At 38.0% G+C, this 23,807-nt stretch overlaps 2 protein-coding genes across 5 annotated transcripts in view; one reads left to right on the top strand and one right to left on the bottom strand.

Moving 5' to 3' along the window:
• The window catches only part of LIMS2 (LIM zinc finger domain containing 2), a 35,362-nt gene extending 12,606 nt beyond the window's left edge, over nt 1–22,756 (top strand). For all 4 annotated transcript variants that reach the window (XM_089509542.1, XM_089509543.1, XM_089509544.1 and 1 more), the window contains exons 5-10: nt 10,829–10,978; nt 11,736–11,886; nt 13,553–13,645; nt 16,004–16,052; nt 16,178–16,253; nt 17,062–22,756. In XM_089509542.1, the coding sequence (XP_089365668.1) occupies nt 10,829–10,978; nt 11,736–11,886; nt 13,553–13,645; nt 16,004–16,052; nt 16,178–16,253; nt 17,062–17,209 (667 nt within the window). In that variant the 3' untranslated portion in view covers nt 17,210–22,756. The remainder of the gene's footprint in view (nt 1–10,828; nt 10,979–11,735; nt 11,887–13,552; nt 13,646–16,003; nt 16,053–16,177; nt 16,254–17,061) is intronic.
• GPR17 (G protein-coupled receptor 17) lies at nt 572–9,706 on the bottom strand. The gene is made up of 2 exons (XM_089509539.1): nt 9,293–9,706; nt 572–4,696 (listed from the first exon to the last, which is right to left on the bottom strand). The coding sequence occupies exon 2, from the start codon at nt 4,666–4,668 to the stop codon at nt 3,652–3,654; it is 1,017 nt and encodes a 338-aa protein (XP_089365665.1). The 5' UTR covers nt 4,669–4,696; nt 9,293–9,706; the 3' UTR covers nt 572–3,651.
• Nucleotides 22,757–23,807: the final 1,051 nt, after the last annotated feature.

Genomic DNA, 23,807 nt, shown 5'->3' with positions numbered 1-23,807 from the left:
GGATTTTTATACATGATTTCTCCATGTACTCATTTTTTTTCATCTGAGAATTAGATTGTAAAATTTGGAAATATAGAAAAAGTAAAGCAAAATCTCAGTCTCACATTACTTTGAGAAGTGTAGAGATTGGTTCACATTAAATTTGGACCAAAATAATTTCCTCCCTTTCTTGAAATGTGAAGGGCATAGATGCATGAATAGGCAAATGAAACAAGCCACAAAAATGTACATGCTTTCAAAATGCACATTTATTTCTATTCTTTTGATGGTTTTAGCATGTGAAATATGTGTATATATTAAATGTGTAAAATGTTAAGCAGTTTTTTAATGAAAGAGCTAAGGATCTGAAGATGGCTCTTGAATACAGGATTTAGAAAAAAGGGATATTGTGAAAGGGATGGGGGAGTATTGGCTGAACGGGAGAATGATATAGAGATGTATTAAAGGAACCCACTTTCAAAAAAGCAGGGGGTGGGTGGGTGTTTGGGACATACTGCTTGGCAATAGAAGAAGGACAACATGGACATTTTGAAATGGATAATTACTTACCAAGATCAAGCTGATGGTCAGAAAGAATTTTGCTTAATAGTAAGACAAAATGCCTTTAGTCTCTTAAGTATTTTAATGTATGCCATGCTGGAAAACAAAATAAACTATGGAGATAAAGGAAGTACTGTAATAATATGTCCTTCAAGGAAATAAAAAAAACCAAGTAACACTATGCAGCAATATTCAAAACATAAGCTTTGGATTTCTATCATTCCAAACTGACTACTGAATAGAACAGCTATGAAAAAATTAAATACATTGTTCTTCTTAATCAGTGGCCTTGACATATGGCAACCCTATGAATGAGAGACCTCCAAGACACCCTGTTGCCAACAGTGGTCAATTATTAGGTAGCTGCTGCTGCAAGCAACAAAGGTCTGTTACCCTATCGATCAGGAAGAAACTGTTTAATATTTGCACCTCACTCACCCCTTATGAGCTATCTCCAGAGCAAGGGGGAATTGCCACAGGGATGCTACTTCTGACTGTTGCACCAGAGATCATTCTAAAGGTGGAAACATCAGTCCACAGCTTCATAATAGACAAAGGAATAGACTGTCTTGCTCACTATGGCTGCTGCCCAGCAGATGAGGATGTGGAAAGGTTGAGTTAGGAGAAACTACTTGTCTATGTACAGTAGTTAAGCAGCTGATATAAAATCACAGCTGCCATATTTATTAATGAGTTATGTCATTTCACAGAATGGCCAAAGTATGATAGCCTCAGTTTTGATATTCTGGCTTTTAGGGAACATTCAGGCTGAATTTGCTCTAGGATCCATATGTTGGCCATTTTGACTATCCAGAATATGCATTGTAGGAAAGCAGTCAGCATTCCATAGCTAAAAGCCAAACTCCAGATGAGCCCACAGTGTGTCAGCTAAACATATGAAGATGGTGCTATCTCCCAGATATTATAGAAAATATAACTTCAGAAGAACTAATTTGCTGTGCAGCATGCAAGTGCTCATCATCAGAGGTTCGCGGAGACCACAAAAATTATAGCAAAACCCTGATGTACCAAACTTGCAGCAACATTACATTGGCACAGAGACAGAATTACTAGTGTAGTTTTTTGGAACTAAGGGTCTTTGTTTTGCTAATGTGGATATGGTAAGTCCAGTCTGCATTGGATAAGGACAAATATATCAGCAAGAATTGCATCAAAAGCTGTTAAAATGGATTATTTATTTGTACAAAGCTCTCTACAGAACTTTGAGTTACTTGTGCATATGAGAGGGAGGGAAGGGATGCTCAAATCCTATTATATACTATGATGTAATAAAATGGTGTCCTTTATATCAAATGGCAAAATCTAAGTTTGCTTTTTGGAATTTATTTATTATTTAATATTTTAATCCATTGATGGTTGAATCAGTGGATGCAGAATCCATGGATACAGAGGGCCTACTGTACACATATATAAAAACTTAAACATAAAATAAAATGAGTTATGTTAAATAATTGTTCTAAGCATGTTGTTGAAAATAATATTAACAGCCCAGGTGCTAACAAAGAAGTGATTTAAATTATAAGGTAGCATTTTATATTCTGTTCAATATTGTACCTAGACAAAAGGTCAGACAATTGTTTGAGCTGTAAAAGGATCCAAATATTCTTTCTTTGTTGAATTAAATGTGGTGAAGCCTCTGTAGAATTATTTTTATTATTTGTGTCCCATCAGAATCCACATTCACAATCTTCTCAAAGCTCAGAGTTCAGATTTCCTTACCTATCTCAATTTTCTCAGCTTTGAAATATAGATACTGGAGAATGAGTTAACAGGAAAAACATTCCAAAATGCACAAAATACTGTACATATTCAAATATAAGTCAACCTCATATATAAGTCAAGGGCAGGTTGGGGCCAAAATTATGGATGTTGCCATGACCCTTGGATAAGTTGAGTTTGAAGGCTCCTTCAGTGTGTGCACAGCAAGAGAGACTCTATTTAAGGCTTTTTGCTTCGGTGTTTCAACTTTGCTTTCACCCTTCACTCCCCAGACACCGGCGTCCAGCATGGGCGGGAGAGGGACTCTGTTTAATAGCAATTAATTAACCAGGAATCTTGCTGCTTGGATTGAGAGAAAAAGAAACTCCATGGAAAAATCTGAAAGAGCTGTTATCACATTACCATATTGACCTGTAAATAAATCAGCCTGGGATTTGGGGGTCAATTTTTGGTCATAAATTTTTAGACGTATAGATGAGTATATATGTTAAGAGTGGAGAAAAAGCATGCACGTATCATAACTATCAAATCTTAAGCTGTACAGTATATTGTTTGAAGCAATATATGCTGTTATGCTTCAGTGCAGCATCCTTCCTTCCTTCCTTCCTTCCTTCCTTCCTTCCTTCCTTCCTTCCTTATTTTTGAAGCAATGGTGACTTTTAAAAGCTTTATTCCTCAGGCCCCAGCTATTCAGTTATTTGTATTAGTTTCAGGCAACAGAAGTGCAACTGTTACACCACTTTTATTTTTAATGCAATTATATCTTTATACTCTGACAACACAGACCTCTGGAAATTAGTACTTGCTAGTGATAAGTATGCAAAAAGATGTGTTTGACCCAACAAACACATTGCAGATTAGAATAGGATACAGGTGCCTCTCATGGAGAGGATGCAGGGGGGTTATGTCTGCTTCAGAAGTTCTGGTTATAACCAAAACTCTGTGAGTGTAAACCTATGGCCCCAGTATTTCTTTTAGTTGAATGCCATAAAACATTACACTCTAACTAGAGGATGGCTTGGCTTCAATGGATCATTCATTCCTCTTCAAGCCCCAAGATCAGGCATCTCAACTATGCCAGTTTAGAATAGAGTGGCAGGATGAAAAAAAAAGAAAAGAAAAGAAATACAAGAGGAAAGGGGGGCATTTTCTGCACTGACTGAGCCAAAAATGTTTTAGGTGGGAGAAGATCATCCAGTACTCTATCTCCTTCTTATTAAATTTGCTTTGTATGTTGTCATTTAAATGTTCTTAAATGTGAAGTTTGACAACAGGTTGTATTCCTGGAGAAACACTGATCTGCTTTTTAGGAGAAGTAATGATGTTAGATAGAAAAGTCCTTGAAAAACAACATCAATTGTTTTCAAATATTTATAGTTCAGATTTAGCACTTAAGGAGCTATCATTTGTTTTCCCATCATAACTTGATGGTAATCTTGCAGACTTTTTGCTGCAAAACAAGCCACACAAGGCCTCCCGGAACTTTTCAGCAACAAAGAAATACATGACAGGATCAAGGGCACCATTTAAGCTGGTGAGACAGGAAGTAATACGGTTGCCAAGAGCCAGAATCCGCTGCATTTCACAAGACGTCTTCACACCATCATAATTGAGGATATAAATGTAGCGGTTGATATGATAAGGCACAAAACAGATCAAGAAGATCATAAGTACCATGATTATCATTTTGATGGCTCTTTCCTTTAGATGATTCTCAATCCGGTTCCCCTTCTTCAGACTTCGTATAATCAATAAGTAGCAAGTCACTGTAGTAACAAATGGAAGGGTAAATGCTACAGCCAGTGACACGAGAGCATGGCGTGAGGCTTTTTCTCGGTAGAGCTGCAAGCAAATAGTAGTATTGTTCATCTCAGCTGTCTGCACATTTACCAAAAGGGGTGCCATTGCCACAGCAACTATGACCCACAGGAAAGCACAGGCCAAATGGGCATAGAGTGACCTGCGGAGTTTGAGGGATTTTACAGGGTGCACAATAGCTAAGAAACGATCTATACTGATGCACATGAGGAAGTAAATGCTGGCATACATGTTGAGGTAGAAAAGGAAGCCTGTGAGCCGACATGGGATTTCTCCAAATGGCCAGTGATTGCCTGAAAAATGGTACACTAGCCGTGTTGGTAATACTAGTACAAAAGACAGGTCGGCGACAGCGAGATGCATCAGAAAAATGTTGGCTGGGGTGTCTGACTTTTGGTCCCGGATGAAAAGCCAAAGAGCCAGAGCATTGCCAACAAATGCTAGGATGAAATCCAGAAGGTAGAAAATAGCAAAAAGGATATTCTCCATGTGAGTCTCCTTGCCACATTGCTCTGAACTTTCCAGAGAAGTGTTGAAGAGCAGGCCTGAAAAATCTGTGTGGCTGTTCATTCCTCACTGTTGGTCTTGATAGATGAGCCTGAAATAATAAAAGAGAAAAACTTAAGCATATTATGCTAGTAAGCTAATGTGGAAACCAACTAAGCTTGTTTGCTTTTTAGTGAACCTCAGCTAGTCACTAAAGTGATGTTCTCCACACAAAGTATTTTCACCTCTTAGAAGCTATCCCAAGGCTTCCTACAAGGCCACCACGATATAGCTAGAAGCTTTTGTAGAGAATCATCCCCTTGCAGTCAAAGAGGAAACTGCCAAAAGTAGAAATCTGCTCAATGGTGCATTTTGTGTATACACACAAGACTTCATCTTCACTTTCCATTACCTTAATTAAAATATCATCTACTGCTGTTTAGGATGTCCAGTGTTTATATGTATTACAGGATGATGAGTGGAGACTTAGCAATTTTTGTTTCCCCATATTCTGAGAAAATGCAAAAGTAAAAAATAATAATTTATTAACTCTATCAGTACTATGCTGTATATATGTAAAAAAACTCACAGTGAAAAGTGATGATATATATACTGTGTGCGTGTCTTTTGTTATACATTGTTATTTCAGGGGCAGTTGTAACTTTTTTTTTGCTAAGAAAAAAGCTGTATAATGCATGGGTGTGGCTTTCCAGATCATGCTCGAATACATCTGCCATCATCCCTCATCATTTGCTATGCTGAATAGGATGGTCCCTCAACCTTTGGAAGGCCATAGTATATTTCCTACTCCTTCTATATAATGACTGTTGCTAACAAGCTCCTGATATTAATTATTTGTATGACTACAGACATGATGAGAAAGATACTTGAGGCTCCTGTATTTAGAGTAAATAGAAGCTCAAAGGGGGGTGGGGAAGCTTGCACAACAGACTAAAAAACTGTATTAGATACATAAAATAGCTACATAGTAGTTTCAATTAAGATACAGTCTGAACTGCAGTAATATAATCAGCTATTTCTGTTTATATATTAAGTCTGTTTTTCAGTCCAAGAACTGAACCTTCCGTTTTTATACATCTGTTCTGTCCTGTAGTTACGTAGTAATATGTTTGCCTTTTGTATTTACGTAATTTACAGTTTATGTAATTGTAATTACGGGTATTTAGTATGGTTGCTTTAGTATGGCATTTCATTGCATAATTATCAATTTTATCAAGGGAGGCATATTTCAGAGTAGTAAGCTGTGACAGTGTATCTCTGAAGTGGAAAATTTACCACTATAACTGTAAATACTGTATATACGTATCTATAAGTCTAAAAATGTATGCCCCAAAATTGACCCTAAAATCCCAGGTTGACTTATTTACAGGTCACTACGGAAATGTGATAGCAGCTCTTTCAGATTTCCCCATGCGGTGGAGAGAGGAGCTTATTGTATTTCTCTCTGAAGCCAAGCAGAAAGAGTCCTGGCTGATTGATTGATATTGCTCTTTGTTTGAGAGTCCATCTCCTGCTCGCGCATCTGGTTGAAATGATGCAGCAAAAAGCTTCAGTGAGAGTCTCTCTTGCCATACGCACACATACACACACTGAAGGAGCCTCCAAGTTTTACCCTTGACCAATCCACAGGTCATGGCAAAATCCATAATTTTGGCCCCAAAACTTGACCTTGACTTATACATGAGGCCGAACTTATAGGTGAATATATATGGTAATCATAATATCCTGACTTGGCCATGTAAACCCACTGGGTGACATTGGACAAGTCACATGCACTCTGCCTCAGAGGATGGCTATGGCAATCCCTCTACAGTGGAACTTTCCAAGAAAACCCTATGATAAATTCGCCTTAGGGTAGCCATAAGTCGGAAATCTTGAAGATGAACAACAACAACAGTTACAATATATAGAAAAAATGAAAATTTAGTAATGTTTTAAAATCGAAGGTTCCTGATTTAGGAAAACATTAATTGAAATCTTCTCCATATAGGATTGTACTATTAACTGTAGTATTACAGTAGTAATCTTCTAGGTATTCCTGTATGCAAGATAAAGACAGAACATATGTATTGTAAATAAGTATAATACCATATTTTTTAAAATGCTTCTTCAGATTGGATGTTATGCAAAACAGGAGAACTTGGCTGAGTGCAATGAAAAGTTCAGGTCTGCAGTTTACAGCTGTCAGGTCTGAATCGTATTGGTAGTCTTGACTAAGGCTCTATCTGCGCTGCAGAAATAATCCAGTTTGACACCACTTTAACTGCTATGGAATTCTTGGAATTGTAGTTTATTGTGGCACTGCAGTCCAGAAAGCAACAATAACCTGAATTCCATAGCACTGAGCCATGGCAATTAAAGTGATGTCAAACCGGATTATTTCTGCAGTGTGGATGCAGCCTAGAATAGACCTATTGAACCAATGGATTTACATATGTGCTGAATCACCATTCAATAATTGATTCAGTGAGACTACTCTAGATTCAAGCCTATATGTGGAATGGGAGATGTTGTGCAGATTTAGATTGCATCCTAAGCATATTTATTACAGCATAAACCCATAGTGGGACTAGAATCATAGAATCATAGAGTTGAAAGAGACTGCAAGGGCCATCCAGTCCAACCCCCTGCCATGTAGGAAATCTAAATCAAAGCATTCCCAACAGATTCCAACCTCTGTTTAAAGACCTTTAAGGAAGGAGACTCCACTACACTCCGAGGGAGTTTGTTCCACTGTTGAACAGCCCTTACTGTCAGGATGTTCCTCCTAATGTTGAGGTGGAATGTTTTTTCCTGGAGCTTAATTTTGGACTATACATGGTTAAAACTGAACTATTAAGCTTTATCTTGCCTGGCATGAAATAACCTCAGGCTGATGCAAGGAATTCTGAGATGAACGATTAGTGACTGCTCTCAATTTGAGAATGTAGAAGCCAGTGCTATTTGGCACTAATTGGAACAGAGACTGGCACTAATTGGAATACACAGATCCTTTCCAATAGCATGAAGTGTCCTTCCACCATCTGACCACTGAGTGTTCCCCCATACAGCATTTTTAAAAGTGAGGATATAAGGGATATTCTCCCCCTCCCCAAGAACTTGTCCTTTTTTGAATATCTCATATACATTATTATGGGCTTCAACAGGTACTCTCTGTTAGATGTTCCTCCAAAATTCTTATAATTTAGGTACATGGAATTACAATGTAATTCATTGTTTAATTCATTAATCTTGATCATCTTTGTGGATAGGGACACTATTTCTATTGTTTCAAATATATTTTAAAAGGTAAATATGCATAGTACAGTTTAAAGACACTGAACAATAATGCTCTGTAATGTAGAGATAATTATGTATTTCTTAATAAGCTTGTTGATTTACATAAGTTGCTTAGTTGACTCAATCCTTATCTTAACACTGTACACAAAAGAATAATGAAATGGCTGGCAAATGATGGCTCCTTTGTATGATATTTTTGTTGTTGCTGTTTCAGTATAGCACCATGAGGAATTGCTCATAGCAGGGTAATTTCTTTTCCTCTCAGCTTCCACAGAATAAGCATGTCAGTGATGTGAAGAAAACTGTGGGACAGCATATGATTCACATGCTGAACTACTGTAATACAACTGTTCTTTGCTAAATGCAGTTTCAAAAAGCCTCTGTCTTGAGTGCCATTTGATGTGAGTGAATCTTAGTAACAAGTAGAAGATTTTTGAAAAACAGTAACTCACTGAAATGTTCACATGATATATTACAGTTTTTTTTCCATTTCTATAACATGGTGAAACTTTTCTAGCAGAAACTTTTAAAAGTTACAGTATTCTCTTTTCACTCATGTCATCCTCATTATTATTATTATTATTATTGTTATATTTTAGAATATTATATTTATAAAAATCTTACATTTTTAGAAATTGTTACTCATACAATTCAGTCTTAAATTGTGTTATTGCAAAAGGTCTGAATAAATAAAAAGGCAACTTTATTTGGTCTTACCGTCTCCTCTCCCATTGTATTATAACTATGGTGCTACTTGTTGTACCTGTTGCTGTAAAAATCTAAGTGTGCTGTATTCAAGTAGCAGTTATCCACAATAGTGGTTGAGAATTGCATGAAGTGCAGCTTTGCCTACACAGCTTCTTGAACAGTGTACCATGCATTGAAACTCATTTTATGCTCACGCATATATACAATATTCTGGATACTTCAGGTTTTCACAAAGTCTTGATGTCAACAGGAATAATCTCTTGATTACAATAGGTTTACAGTTTTCTTTATCCTCATGACCTGGAAAGATGTTGGTTCATTGGATGAACTTGAATAGGCTATCACATGCTATATTTTTAGATTTTAACAGTTAGACCATTTTCATTTACATTGTTTAAAAATACATTTTAACACTGTTTGTACTATATGTTCCATGTACAAAAGTTGTTCATGTAAGAATGCTGAAGAAAAATGGAAAGCATTGAACATGTATGTATATTTGTATTGTAGACCTATTTAAGTACAAACTTTTCATTCCCTCACATTTTACACAGGCTACCCTTTGTATTTTCCCATTCATCCAGTCCCTCTAACGTGCAACCCCGAGGAAACTACTTGTTGCTCTAAGGGAGCAAATGCTACATTTTCTAATACAAAACCCTATACAGATTATTCTGCAAGTTGAAACCAATGGTCTTACCTCTTGCAGCTTGAGGTCCTATCAAGGAGAGAAGTAAAAAATTGTGCTGCAGTGCCAGCAAGTGTAGGAAAGAAGGCAAGGCTGAAAACTGTGTGATCCAGAAGGTGCAGACAGTGGCAGACTTGGTGGAAGGGGGAAGCTGCTCTATATAGAGCACTGTTAGTGATGATAATCCATTATCATCTAGCTCCCATACGAGGAGGGTAGATAACACACTTGTTGTGAAAGCCAATTTTCATTCCAGCTGAGTTCTTGGAAGAAGGAGTTGTTATTGCATTTATGAATATTCCAGTGTTTGTCCTGCTCATTATACTCTCTCTGTTTCTGTCTCTGCTTTTTACACTGATTCTTTGGAGCCCTCTGGCTGTCTTGGAGGGCTTGGAGAGAGTTGTGGAAAGGGAGGGGACATTTGGTGTTATAGACACAACAGGACATTTCAGAAGGGGATAATTCCATAATAGTGAGAATGGGGGTGAGAAGGACAGCTGCCATAGTAACGGCTCTGTGATTCTAAGACCTCCCTTTGCTTGCAGTGGAGGAGGGTCTATAGGATGGTAGAGAGGGGGCTTCCAAATGAGCCAAGATGATAATGGTGTATCAGTGGAAAGGGCTAAAGGCCCCTTATTTAGTTGAATGAGAGGGGTCTCTTTTCAGTACACATGCTATAGGGTCTCAGTGTCCTGCCCTGTATAATTAGACTCCATTCCACAGTGTGGAATAAAACTGATTCCTTTATCCCAAGAGAAACACAGCTGCATGCCCCCATTTATAAAGACATGCTGTCTGCTTTCCTTCTAGGGAATGTGGCTCTTGTCTGGGATGGCAGTATCTTCAGCTCTAGGGTAGAACAGAGGAGAAAAACTTGTGAAGAGGGATTGTTAGTAACATTCCTTTCCACTTATGCTCACTGCTACTTTCTATTTGAGACTCATAAAACTGCAAGACTACACAAGAGCCTTCTGGCATTGATAGTTATTATTAGCTTCATTATACTTATGAGGTCTAAGAAGCTGAATGACCTACCTTGATCTCTTAGGAAGCCCATGAGATTGCGTAACTTGAACCCCATGTGTCCAAGTTCCTTGCCAATAGGTGTTTGGATCTACCAGCTCATCTCTGTGATTATGCATGCAGCTCCACAGAGTAAAGGAGAGCAAATATTCAGAAATTCACTTCTTCCCATTGCGTGTACTCATAAAGGTACATTTCAAATCTACTTCTAAATTCTGTTTCTTTCCCCTTTTAAAGCCTTGGATGTCAAAATAGCACTTAAAAAGCTCGAGTAAGTGAATCAATATTTTTCTTATTGAAAAATTAAATTCAGCTTGACTATTGCCAATTTAGCATTAGTTAGTATCTTTTATGCCAGCCTATACATTATTTGCCATTAACAACAATGGGACGTATCTTGAAAGTCAACATTTGTGTTTCTCTGACAATGAAAGTTACAAAGCAGACAACCATATGTAGAATATTCCTGTCATTACTCAAAAAAATAGCTCTCAACATTTATCTTTCTTTCCAACTGCACTCTAGACATCTTTGTAGACCGTGCCATAATCGTGAGAAAGCTAAAGGTCTGGGCAAGTACATTTGCCAGAAATGCCACTTGATAATTGATGAGCAGCCTCTGATGTTCAAGAATGACTCTTATCATCCAGATCACTTCAGCTGCACCCACTGTGGGTATGTTGACCATCTTCTAGGTTAGACTGATGAGCAAGTGAAAATAGAAAGAGCAATTTTATTAGTTCTTCATGGGCCAGGGGAACTTCAGAATAAATCTTGCTGACATTAAGCAGACTGACAAATAAGTTTGGTATGTGGAAGATTAAAAGGCATTTGAACTGGAAAATTAGGGGAACTGCTGCATTGTGCTGAGCTGTTTCAAACTTTCTCTAACATAGGGAATTGTTCAGATAGAAATCTCCTGGCTGGGCATGAACAGTTCTTTAAGGAGCCAGTTGTAAAAGTTCTTGGGTTACAAAAACAAAACAAAACAAAAAAACCTTGAAACTTAACAGAGGCTTGATGGACACTAATTTACAGTGGTTTAGAATTTCTAATATATCTGATGGAACTGGCTAATCTAAAATGGTTTAAAACTTGATTCATAAAACCAAAGTGAGCATTATAAAGTAGGATTTTTTAAGTGTATGTCTTGCCCATGATGTTAACAATGAGATACAACAGGTCAAAATTGGGGGGGGGGGGGAATCTATATGTTTACATTTTCCCTTTTTAGAATTTCTCTTTGTCCCAATTTGGCAGGAGCTCAGGAGCATACCTAGGTCAGTTCTATGAAGTGGAAGTTAGCATGTGCTACTGGAGACACATTTTGCTTCTAAAGTCTTGCTTATTGTAAACCGCTTAGACACTATTAGTTCAGTATGAAGCGGTATATAAATGAAGTTTTTTTTTATTTTTTATTCATTGTCTGCAGAAAAGAGCTGACTGCTGAAGCCAGGGAGCTAAAGGGGGAGCTCTACTGTCTGCCATGCCATGATAAGATGGGCATTCCAATTTGTGGGGCCTGTCGTCGGCCCATTGAGGGCCGAGTGGTCAATGCTCTGGGGAAGCAATGGCACGTAGAGGTGAGAACTTTCCTTTTCCACTTGCTGTGTAATTCATGTTTCATGGCAGCTATTAACATAAGACTATTTGTGTTTCTGGTTAATAATAGCAATAACAAGTACATTTCTATACTGCTTATCAGTGCACTTAAGCACTCACTAAGCGGTTTACAATTTGTAAGCTAATTGCCCTCAACAAGCTGAGTACTCATTTTAATGACCTCGGAAGGATGCAAGCTTATGTCCAGCTTGAGCTCTTGGCTGGTATTGAACTTGCAACCTTGCGGTTTGTGAGTGAGTGGCTGCAGTATAGGCATTTAACCACTGTGCCACCAGGGCGGTAATGCCCTGGTAATACTGTACCACAGTCTTTTCAAATCATAAAAGCATACTATAATAATAATAAATAATAAAATATTTAATTATATCCCGCCTCTTCTGTTTGGGGATCGAGGCGTGTAACAACAGAGTTTATACGATACGAACTATTGTTTCATAGGATCATGAAATCACAGAGTTGGAAGAAACCACAAGGGCCGTCCAGTACAATTCCCTGCCATGCAGGAACACATGGCCAGCCATGAAGGGCATGAATCAAGAGGGCATGCTTTCTGTTTAGAGATAATAAGCATTACAGTTAATAAGTTCCCATCAAAGTTGTCAAAGCTATTTTTTATGAAGATGTATATAATGCACACTTCAGAAGAATGTTTGGCAAGTCTTCCCAAGGAAGTGGGTTCCACAAGTAAGAGGTAGTCATTGTAAAACTTGTTGTTTGTGAGCTAAATAAGTACAACACAGGTATATAAATGTTAATCTTAATAACTAGTTTATTCTTTGTTACAGGTAAGTTAATTTCTTTAGGAGGTTGTTTCAAGAGATATTTTGACTTTCTTATTATAAACAGCTCCTCAAAGTGTGGTTGAAAGACAACCAGAACACTGCACACGTACTGGAGCATTAGTGTAATATATCCCAGTTTCTAATCTCTGTTAAGAAACAAACTTTACTGGGACATAGGCAATTGATAATGAAAATTCATTAATGCTACATTTAATACCAAAGGTAATGTTGCCATATTATGATGTGGTTCATATTTGTTGGCTCTTCCCACACAAACACTTCAGGAACACAAAGGTCTGCCAGACACATGGCTCAGGAATGCTCACAAGATACTGCAACTGCAGTGGCTGAGGGGAAAAAATCTGAAGAAATAGCAATGAATGCGTAAATAGCCCCACAAGTCACTTTTAAAGTATTTAATTGTAATTTAGACTTTAACATTCCATTTCTGAATCTGGGAACTGAATGCAGCTGGGAGTCTTGAGTACATCATCACCATTTCTCACCAGATATTTACTTACTATCAGTCAATAGAGTACTTTGCTGGAGTAACACTGCTGGTAGCACAACATAAAAAAAGAATTCAGATGTTGCCAATAGCCTAACATAGAAAGGTGTTCATGTATCATTACTTCAAAATCTTCCATGCCCCCCCTTTTTTGGAATATGGTTGATTGTTCTTTCTTCTTTCTAAACATCAGTATTATCAGTGTTGTGCCACTCAACAAATTCAATGTGCATTAAAGATCTTAACGCTCTGTTGGTTTGAACAAGGTTCTTTCTTAGTCGAAAACTAATGATGTGCCCCTTCCCCTTTAAACTAATATGTACTTGAACTTTACAGCATTTTGTTTGTGCCAAATGTGAGAAGCCTTTTCTGGGACACAGACACTATGAGAAAAAAGGTCTGGCTTACTGTGAGACTCATTACAACCAGGTAATGTCTGATGTCTTTTGTAACGTGTGGTTTCCTTTCTGATAGAGAATAACAAATAAAATGCTGTCTTCAACTTTTTTGTTCAAGCAGGCTTTTAATATGTAATCATTGTCAAGGAGGCTTTTATGGGGGGTATTCTGTTTATGTTAATGTAATTTTTTACTATTTTAATGAATGATTTTGATTGTTTTTACATTTTTATTGTTAGGTTTTTAACCAATTTTATCTGTGAACTGCCTTGGGTTCCACTCTGGGAGAAATGTGGCATATTACATAAATAAATAAATTTCAAAGGAAGGTGTGAGAAATGTCTTATTTGTCTGCTTATTTGTTTAAAGTATGGGAAATTGCAGCCTAACAGATACAGGCTTAGGGATAATGCTAAATCCAAGCGGTATAGAAATGCAAATCAATGTGCTTTGAGTATCCCCTAACTATAAATAACCATTCTTAAGTTTGGAGTTGAATGGAGAGAAAGAAAGAGTAATTGCCAAGACTTTTCTAGCCAAAACCAGAGTGCTGTGCAGGCATTACACATGTTGTTCCCTTGTCTGATACACATTGCTTCATGTGGTTGCTTCTTCACTATGGTCTGTTTGTATATTTATAAATAAAACAACTATCTGAAACACATCATAATTTTCCAGTGTTCTCTCATCTACAGAAAACTAAACCTAGTAGCACTGTGCACCATTTTTAAAGAATGGAACTTGTAATACATGCTTGTACATAACGCAAGCCAGGTTTGTGTGTGCTCCTAAAGTTTAGGTACTCTCATGTTTGTATGGTGTGGTCATAAGCTAGAAGACCAAGTCCATAATATTTTTATAGAAGTGTGAAGGGTCTCTGTGCAGGAAGTGCATCAGGTTTCATTGCCTCTTCACCGTTTTTTTGCAAGGGCAGGAACTGAGAAATTTACAGGGCTACATTGCAACGACTTTTGAGTTTGGGTTGTTAGAGGTTTTTTTTTTTTTTTTAAATTCATTGTTGTGTAATAAAAGTACAAATCAGGCATTATACTATGCCATGAATATCAGTTCACAGTAAAAATGAAAATAAAGCAAAACAAAAACCAACAGGAAAATGGAGATTTCAATGTCCTTGTAGCAGGAAATAGTAGATAAAAGGCCTGTAGCATGTCAATTGGTCTTAGTCAAAGTCAACATTTGTGGAGTGAACAGAGATGGATCAGAAAATCATATTTCTATTAGCAGGTACTTTTCCAAATATGGACTATGACTCTAGTGGACCATCAACATTACCATGTTCATGCACACAATAAATAAAGAGGAGCCATGTTTCCCAAAGGGAATTTGGGGTTGACATTGTCCTTTTCTCCCTGATTTCTAGGTTACTATTGCCTGGAATATATAGCGGGTTTTGTATTCGCTTTGCTTTCCTCCATAGAAATAATTGCAATGCATTCACTTTTATGAGAGGATGTAGAAGCACATTCCATTTTAATGATGGGATATGTTATTAGTATCCTCTGTTAATGTTTAGCAATCTGTGATAATGTATTTTCATTAGTTATGTTACCAGTAAACTGTAAATGAAGGACTGGGTGGTGGACAACAAATTGGATATTTGCCTGCAAATTATGTCAGGTGCTCTTCCACAAGATGGCTTATACTCCTCTCAAGTCAGTAAGATCCAGACTATAAAGCAAAATTGATTTAAAACAAGATCTAAGGACTGTGTGTCCTTTAACATCCTGATAAACTGTTCCAAACAGTAAATGCTTAATTTAGGCAGGTTACAGACCGCCGCTTGCTCCGTGAGGGAGCCATAGCAGCCACACCGCGTGGCTCCCGCGCGGAGCAAAAAAGAAGCTCCAAAATGGAGCTCCTTCTTGCAGCGCCTCTATGACGTTGCGAGGCGCCGCTGGCACATTCGCAACGTCATAGGCGCTGCGACACATCTGGACGCTATGCGTCCAAGACGTAAAGATGGTGGCGCCCGTATGAACAGGGCGCTGCCATTTTGTACGTATTCCATACGTACTAGGGTTAGGGGGGTGCGGAAGCACCGCCCCTTCCTAACCCTAATACGTATGGAACATGTATTTTTTGGCGGTCTGTAACCCGCCATGAACACTATAAAGAAAAAATGGTCTCTAGACATTGTTCTCTATGATCTTTTCTGTATACTGTAACTAAACAGATCCAGAGTAATGAAGAACCAACCTCTCACACATTATGAATATATAATGTCACATGGTTACACCTGATGTCAGAGATAAATATTCTTCAGGAATTAAAAATGCCAGTTTGATTCTTGTGCAAATGTTTGATTTGGAAAAAGATATGTGGACCATCTTCTTCATCGGTTTGGTTTTTTCTCCACTTTTCTCCACAGCTCTTTGGAGATGTCTGCTATAACTGCAGCCATGTGATTGAGGGAGATGGTAAGTGTGAGACTGTTTGTCTGTGCAGCTGTTGCATTTACAAAGCATCAGTGATTCTTTTCACATCTGTTTTTGCTGAATTTTATACAAGTCTGATAACCTCCTCATATTATATTCCTCACTAGTGGTATCTGCTCTCAACAAGGCTTGGTGTGTGAACTGCTTCTCCTGTTCTACCTGCAATATCAAGCTCACTCTGAAGTAAGTGGCCAATAAAGACTGCTCTGATGAGAAATTAATGTGAATTAGGGAGTTAATGCAGAAATTGGAGTCAGAGTAATAAGCTCACATTTGGTACTTGTGGGTCTTCCACAAGAAGTAAGGAAAGTATGTGAAATAGGGATGGAAATATTTATCTTGTTTATTTCCCAACTGAAAAATGGGTTTCCATACATTTGAGAAAGCAAGTTGATAAGAGTAACACAGAGGTGAGAATTTTCTGAACTTTTTGCCTAGTATTTAAAAATCCCAAAGTGTTTCTAGAAATTATCCTGTGCAGAAATACATGTTTGGGAGTTTGCTACATAAGTCTTTTTTCAAACAAAAGTGCTGAGGATCCTGTGTACAGCCAAAAAGACAACAAATGGGTCCTTGAACAGATCAAGTCTGAAATCTCCCTGGAGGCCTAGATGATCAAACCGAGGCTGTCACACTTTGGCCAAATCATGAAAAGGCATGACTCATTGGGGAAAAATATGCTAGGAAAGGTGAAGGGAAGTAGAAGGAGAGGAAAACCACATTCTAGATGGATGGACTCTATTAAGGAGCTCACAGGTAAGAGTTTACAGGACTTATTTGTAAATCATTTGGTGTTCATGTTTTTGGAAGAAGGGTTAGGTATAAGAACAGTGAGTGAGTGAGTGAGTGAGTCTTGTGGTGGGAAAAAGGTGGGATAAAAATTAAATAAATAACATAGTAAATGTAGGGAATGTGCCCCTTACATATTTAGCTGTTAAGCCTTGTATGACATTCTGCGCAGAATGTAATAAGTTCTCTATTTCTTTGAAAGGAATAAGTTTGTGGAATTTGATATGAAACCAGTGTGCAAGAAATGCTATGAGAAGTTCCCTTTGGAGTTGAAGAAACGGCTGAAGAAGCTGTCTGAGCTGGCTTCCAAGAAAACTCATCCCAAAGCTCTGGATTTAAACTCTGCTTAAGCACTCACTGAACTCATCTCTGCCAATTACAGTATGCCTTAGCAACTAATCACATGAGAATGCCTCAGTGGACCCAAGACAAACAAAAGGTCACCAGTTGTATCGTGCGCTCTGAATGTTTTTCTGCTCAGGTATAATGTGTAGATCTGTGCTTCCTGAAGAAACCTGTGGCTGTACATGATTTGTTTGCTTTTTGTTTTGTACCTTCAGGTCGTTTCCAATTTATTGCAATCCTAAAGCTCACAGGATTTTCTTGGAAAGATTTGTTCAGAGGGGGATTGCCTTTGTTTTGTTCTGAGGCTGAGAGAGTGTGACTTGCCTAAGGTCACCCAGTGGATTTCCTTATCTGAGCAGGAATTCAAATCCTTTTCTCTAGAGTTGTAGTCCAACACTCAAACCATGACACCATGACTCTTGGTAGTGCATTATTTCCCCTTTGGGTGTCATGCCCCCCCCCCACTGTTGTCTGCTGTGATTTAGGCTTGTACTACTTGGAATTCTATTCTTTTATTCCTTAGCATTTTAAAACCAAAATTAAGCTGAGCCAGCTACAAGTAGAAAGTTTGAGTGAACATAGCTTGCTTAATCCTTCTTCAGTCACTTTTCAACTCAAAAATCATACTTCTACCAAAAATAAAAAACAATCTTGAAGAGAAAAAAAATTGAACTGAAAAGTGATGGAAGCAGGAACACGAAGTAGCTTCTCTGTGCCCACGCTTTCTTTGTGCTGACTTGCAACCTTATTTTTGTCTTTTTAAGCAAAGGGGCAAAAACAAAACTTTATGTAACGTGTCTTCTGAACATTCCCTTAAAACTCTAAGGGACTAATATGGTGGGATTAATGAGAGCTAGATAATAACCTTGCCATTTTTAATTAGGTCATTATATTGGCAATACACAGCATAATCGTATATGTTTATATTAGTTGGCTGCTCTTCCCTGCAATAGTAGCTGAGGTGCTGTGATTACTTTTCTGCACCAATGCTGCAATTGTTAATTATGTTTAAGCAAAGACTACTTGTCCCTTCTTCAAGTAATCACAGCACCTTAGCTGTTATAGCAGGTAAGAGCAGCCAACTAATATAACCATATACGATTATGCTGTGTATTGCCTAGGAATAGTATAATTTAACACCTGAATTCACACCAAAGTGACTGCATTTTAACTACTGAGTGAAGAAGCTGTTCTCATTGGCTTCCTTTATAGTGCTTATGTGCAGAGATGGAGTTCTAAGCATTTAGGCTTCCTTTTTTCTTTTCTTATTCTTAATATTATCATCAGTGTGAACAAGCTCTTGTGAGTTTCCTGGAGTCCTACTCTTAGGTGTAATCTACCAAGCATTGCAGCTTTACCACTCACCTTTATTTCAGCATTTGTTATGATATAATCCTGTTAATGGCTGCTCCAAAGCTGGAGCTATATGTTGTTTCAACAGATAAATTGTCCCAAATTTGTGTTTTTGGAATAATGTTGAAGTGGGAAGTGTGTGGTTAATACTTCTCCTGCCACTCTTTCACCACAACCTGTTTTCTGCTGATCTCACCTCCTCCCCATCTTATTCCTGATAAATATAGCTCATGGTGTAGAGGGAAGGGTGATGCTGTGGAAATGTGTGTGGGGAAAGTATTTGCTCACTTTTGGGGTAGGAGAAGTGGTAGACAATGAAAGTGTTAAGCACTACCGTCAACCAATTCTTCTCCATGTTCCACCCTCAACATTATCAATAAGAGCTAGAATTTGAGGCCCTCATGTTTGTTTTCTAAATTGTCACTCCAGCAGGAACAGTATTAATCTCAAGAAACCCCACCATAGTTGTTTATTCCTTTAGTAAGAATATATTTGAGAAACCTTTTGTGACAGTTGTTTTTAGTATAGAGCAGAAAAACATGAATTTATCTTCGTTTACATTTTTGCTACCATAATTGTGTATTTGTCTGCACTGTAATACAAGAGAATATTCTTTTCCAGAACGAATCCTGAAATTTATCAGCTGCTTATTACTTATTAGCACTTAATGTTGTCTTTTTTTAACAGCACAAAAGGATTGTTCTCTAGAACCATCCTGCACCAATAAATATTGTTTCACAAGGAAGAGTACATTTTTCTAAAATATAGATTATGCATGGTAAACAGACGTTCACTAAATTAGTCTCTCACCCAGAGTACTGTGTGCTCAGTTTAAAATTGCTTACTTCTCTGTGTACGTGGCTATATTCATTTAACTTGACTAAATACAGTCTTATGTGCATGTAGTCATTTCACTCGAATGAAATGAATGATACATCCGGGGAGGGGGGGGGGGTTGGGGTTCAAATTTTTGCTAAGACAGTGACGGAACTAGCAAATTGTATATCTGGAAAATATGCACTATAATTCAGATTTGCTGTTGTTGTGTGCCTTCAAGACATTTCCAGCCTAAGGCGGGCCATTTTTTTCTGGTGCTGAAATTCTTTTTTTTTTAATTTATTTTTTATTCCCCCCCCCTGAAAATTGAAGTCCGTTCACTGTAATTTTGGTCACTAATACTGTTATAACACAGTCTGCTTCTGGTCATGCAGTAAAATGTCATATTTTCATGTATTTAGTTGTGCTGAAATACGGATGAAGGTGTATATGTGTATGTATATCCTTTAGTAAATATGGACTGTGGAGAGATGGCACACAATTATGGATCCAACAAGTTATAATATGTCTGCCTTCAGGAACAAGGCACTGAAATCTGATTTAACAATTTCAGTATGAAGTTCCATGAAAATACAGCTTTTGTTTTACTTTTCTGCCTGCATTTGATATAAAAACACTGAATGCTATATCAGATTTCCAGACCAACTGTAATACTAAGAAGTCATCATTTCTATTATTGTATTTTTCTACAATCTTCTACTGTTCATTTAAAAATACAGTTTCTTTTGAGAAAGACCTTGTTTTGTGGAGGTAGATTTGAAATGCCATAGCTCATATCGGCCTTTGTGGGGCAATAAATAAGCAATCTTTGTATTACTATTCTCCAAAGTTCTCTAATATGAAGAATTAAGTACAGTCGGCCCTTCTTATACACAGATTTTTTATACACAGATTCAAGCATCCTTGGTTTGAAAATGTACACAAAAAGTATAAATTTCAAATATCAAACCTTGATTTTCCATTTTTTATAAGGGACACAATTTTGCTATGTCATTATATTTAATGGGACGTGAGCATACACGGATTTTGTTATTCACAGGGGATCTTGGAACCAAACCTCAGTGTATAACAAGGGTCCTCTGTACTTTCCTTTCAAGTTGTATTTTATGATGCAATTATATGCAATAATGTGTAGTCATTGTTTCTTCCAAATACAGAATTTGTTTTTGAAAGTGGATTTGGATTTGCCTGTAAACAATTTTCCTTTCATTTTTTTCTTGGAAATGTAAACAGCAAATAAATCCTTAAGGGCCAGATGACCCTAGAAAATCAGAGGAGTAGAACAGCAGGCTGTTGAACATTTTTGTATGAAAACTGATTGTTTTAAACGGAAATCAGTGTTGTGGGGTAAGATGGGATGGGAGAGAGTGATGGACATAATGAAAGCACTTGCTGGCGGTGCATTGAAGGCACAGCCAAAAAGTAAATGTAGGCCAATATTCTGTATCTGCTGCTTAGTTAACACATCGAATGCCTGGTAAAGTAGGTTGTGCAGGAGGGGGGGTTTACGACTGTGACAATAGTGTTACAGTCATGACTAAGTAGCAATAGTGAATACCAAACAGTTACAAATGAGTATACCTAGGTAATTGTTCTATATTCATGATTGCTACTTAGTCATGATTGTAACACTATTGTCACAATTGTAACCCCCCCCCTTGCACAACCTATTTTACCAGGCATTACCTGCATAGGGAGAAGGAGGTCATTCTGCCTGCAATTGAAGCATCAGAGAATTGACATTTGTGAGATGTGGGAGGTTGGGCCAAGAGAGGTTATGTAGTTGCATAATGAGCTAAGTAACTGATACGAAATACTGGAGTTACGGTTAGATGTGTGTCAGAATAGGCAGTCAACTGCGAATTCTGAGATAGCTAGAACTTGTTTTGAGTCTTTGGGTTGAAAGCACTTGTATGGTATCATAATTACAGGGATGTGCAAATCAGACTCATGTTGGTGGGAATATGAATTGCACTGCTTTGCACTAAAGACAAAGTTACTTGCTTGCAATATATTGTTGTAACTGTGTTTTTATATTAATATATTTTATGCATATGACCATTACACAGGCTCATGGATTATTCCTGAAAATAGCCAATATTTTTATATGGTGTATTATCAGCATTAAATGAACAGTAACATTTTCAACGTAATTATATTCTTCCGTGATAAGGTGATAAAATTGCCCAATATTTTGTGGTAAAAAGTGACCATATTCATTGTAGGCAATAGAGAAGTAGCAACAAAAAGGAGCCTTCACATTTGAGACCCTGGTTACACTTTGTGAGTTTTCCCAGGATTTGGCTGGCAGGTTGGAGCTGCCCTGCTGCTCCTGCTTTCTTTTTGTAAGAGTGGCCAAAGATAGCAAAAGAAACAATGCTGGTGTGTGGGGAAGGCACATTTCTGGGGAAGGAGCAGGAGGAGTATCTAGGGTCAATTCTACAAAAGAGTCCTTCACCTCTCTCGCCTCTCTCAGTCTGTGCTCGAAGAGGGGAAAAGTGGGAAGCTAGCTGTGCAACTCTCTGCCCTGGCAAAAGAAGGATTGAGACTCGTTTCTCACTGGGGAGAAGCTTCTTCCTTTGCACCCAGTCACCTTGGAAGCAGCAATTGAGCAGCCAGTTGAGCAGTGACCAAAAAGCCTCTTGCCTGCACCAGTCTTTGCAGCAAAGACAGTACCTGCAAGAGGCTTCTTGGTTGCTGCTCAGGGAGCAAAGGGAGCAGTGACTGAGAAGTCTTGCCTGCACCAGCCTTTGCTACAAGGCTGGTGCAGGCATGAGGCTTCTCAGTGGTTGCTTGAACAGCTGTTTCGTTGTTTGCTCCCTTTGCACCTAGTCACCCTGGGAGCAGCAACTGAGCAGCCAGCCTTCTTTTTGCTATAAGGCCTGCACAGGTGAGATGGGGTAGTAGGCCTGCTGCTGTATTTACACACAGAGGAAGAGGCGGTGGCAGTGAGTTGGGTGTAGCTGAGGTAGACACTGCTGGCTGTCTGCTGCACAAATAATATATCTAATAACAAGAAATAGGTGTTAGGTAGTGCTAGGGCTGTTGCGCAGGAGGAAGGGGGAAAGTAGCCTCCCAAAAGTTTGTGGACTACTGTATTAGCACATAAACCACTGCAATATATACAAGCTTGAGGGAATTCTCATTTTGTACAAGGTCACATTCAGTCCTCCATGTGTGGTGTCATTTTTTCCCTCCAAGACCTACAAAGTTGTCTGGCAGTACTTTACTATGGAATCTTATCACAATAATGTCACAAGCACCTCTCAGTTAAAATACTGTATTCCTCCATTTTACTTTATATTTTTGGAATGACAGTTCACTATTGTATATTAAATCTTCACTAAAATTATTTAAACGCTTGTATGTGTTGTGTTGTTTTTATCAGAATTTGTTTTGTGTCAATTGCCACTATAGTCACAATTCTCTTGAAGTGATTAATGTGGATCTGTGTAACCATGGTGAACCTGAAGTTCATTCTGATGTCACATCCTAAATTATTGTCAGATCTTTAATTTTACAGCAGAAAATATTCATTTGGCAGGACTGAACAAAATACCTGATTTACTACTTAAAATGTCAGAATACTATAATAATGATGTCACTGGGGAATGTTATAAGACTGTTATGGTCAGCTGGCTTCGACTTTATTTTGCATCCTATCATTTGTGACAGAATAAATATGTGTGACAAAATGATAGATTGGAATTTACCATGAATTGTCATTTTGGGATGACAGGAGCAATCCACCCACTCAGAGTTTATTCCTCACATGCCAAACAACAAGGTAGGAATCCAAGCTCCTTTCCATTACTGCTGTTATGAGTCCATCCCTTCCTTGTCAGTTTAATTCTACAGCCCTGACCTTACTATAGCCCTTTCATTTGGATTGTAAGAGGTAACACTCTGTATTACTATTGCCTGCATCTCAGTTTGACGAAAGGCTGCCCGCGCAAATTTGTATCTATCCAATCTGTAATATTTTATAAATGTGGTTGGTTCCTTCCAACCTGCCACATTACATATATCTCCCACAGATGTTGAAAGCGCATATTCTATGTTTGTTGCCACTGATGTGGTGGAATGTGTCCATACATCTTTAGTTCCTTAGCATACAGCTTTGGTTCCTTAGCATAATCATAACCAAGATTAATGCAGGCCTTTATCCATCTTGCAATTACTGTTTTTGAAGCTTTCTGTCTGGACCTAACATCTGTGGATGCAAAGCGACAAAGCCTCAGTGCATCTAATCTGCCACATCCTTTTCAAATAAACCTTCACTGCTCTCTTCACATCCAGTGTATGCCACCTGTGTTCAAATGGATGGCTTGGACAAAAGGAAGGTATTGCTTCACTCACCCCTCCCTTGGAATCACATTTTGGTAGAAAAGATGGATCCAAAATTAAAGTAAG

The sequence above is a fragment of the Sceloporus occidentalis genome, unplaced genomic scaffold (genome assembly GCF_023333645.1).
Source record: "Sceloporus occidentalis isolate IW3139 unplaced genomic scaffold, rSceOcc1.0.p SCAF_2, whole genome shotgun sequence".
NCBI classification, from domain to species: Eukaryota; Metazoa; Chordata; class Lepidosauria; order Squamata; family Phrynosomatidae; genus Sceloporus; species Sceloporus occidentalis.
Note: the sequence above shows the minus strand (reverse complement) of the source record. Positions and strands in the feature narration are given on the sequence as shown.

Excerpts from the sequence above, each read along its gene's own strand:
- GPR17 (XM_089509539.1), bottom strand. The coding sequence starts at position 4,668 with ATGAACAGCCACACAGATTTTTCAGGCCTGCTCTTCAACACTTCTCTG.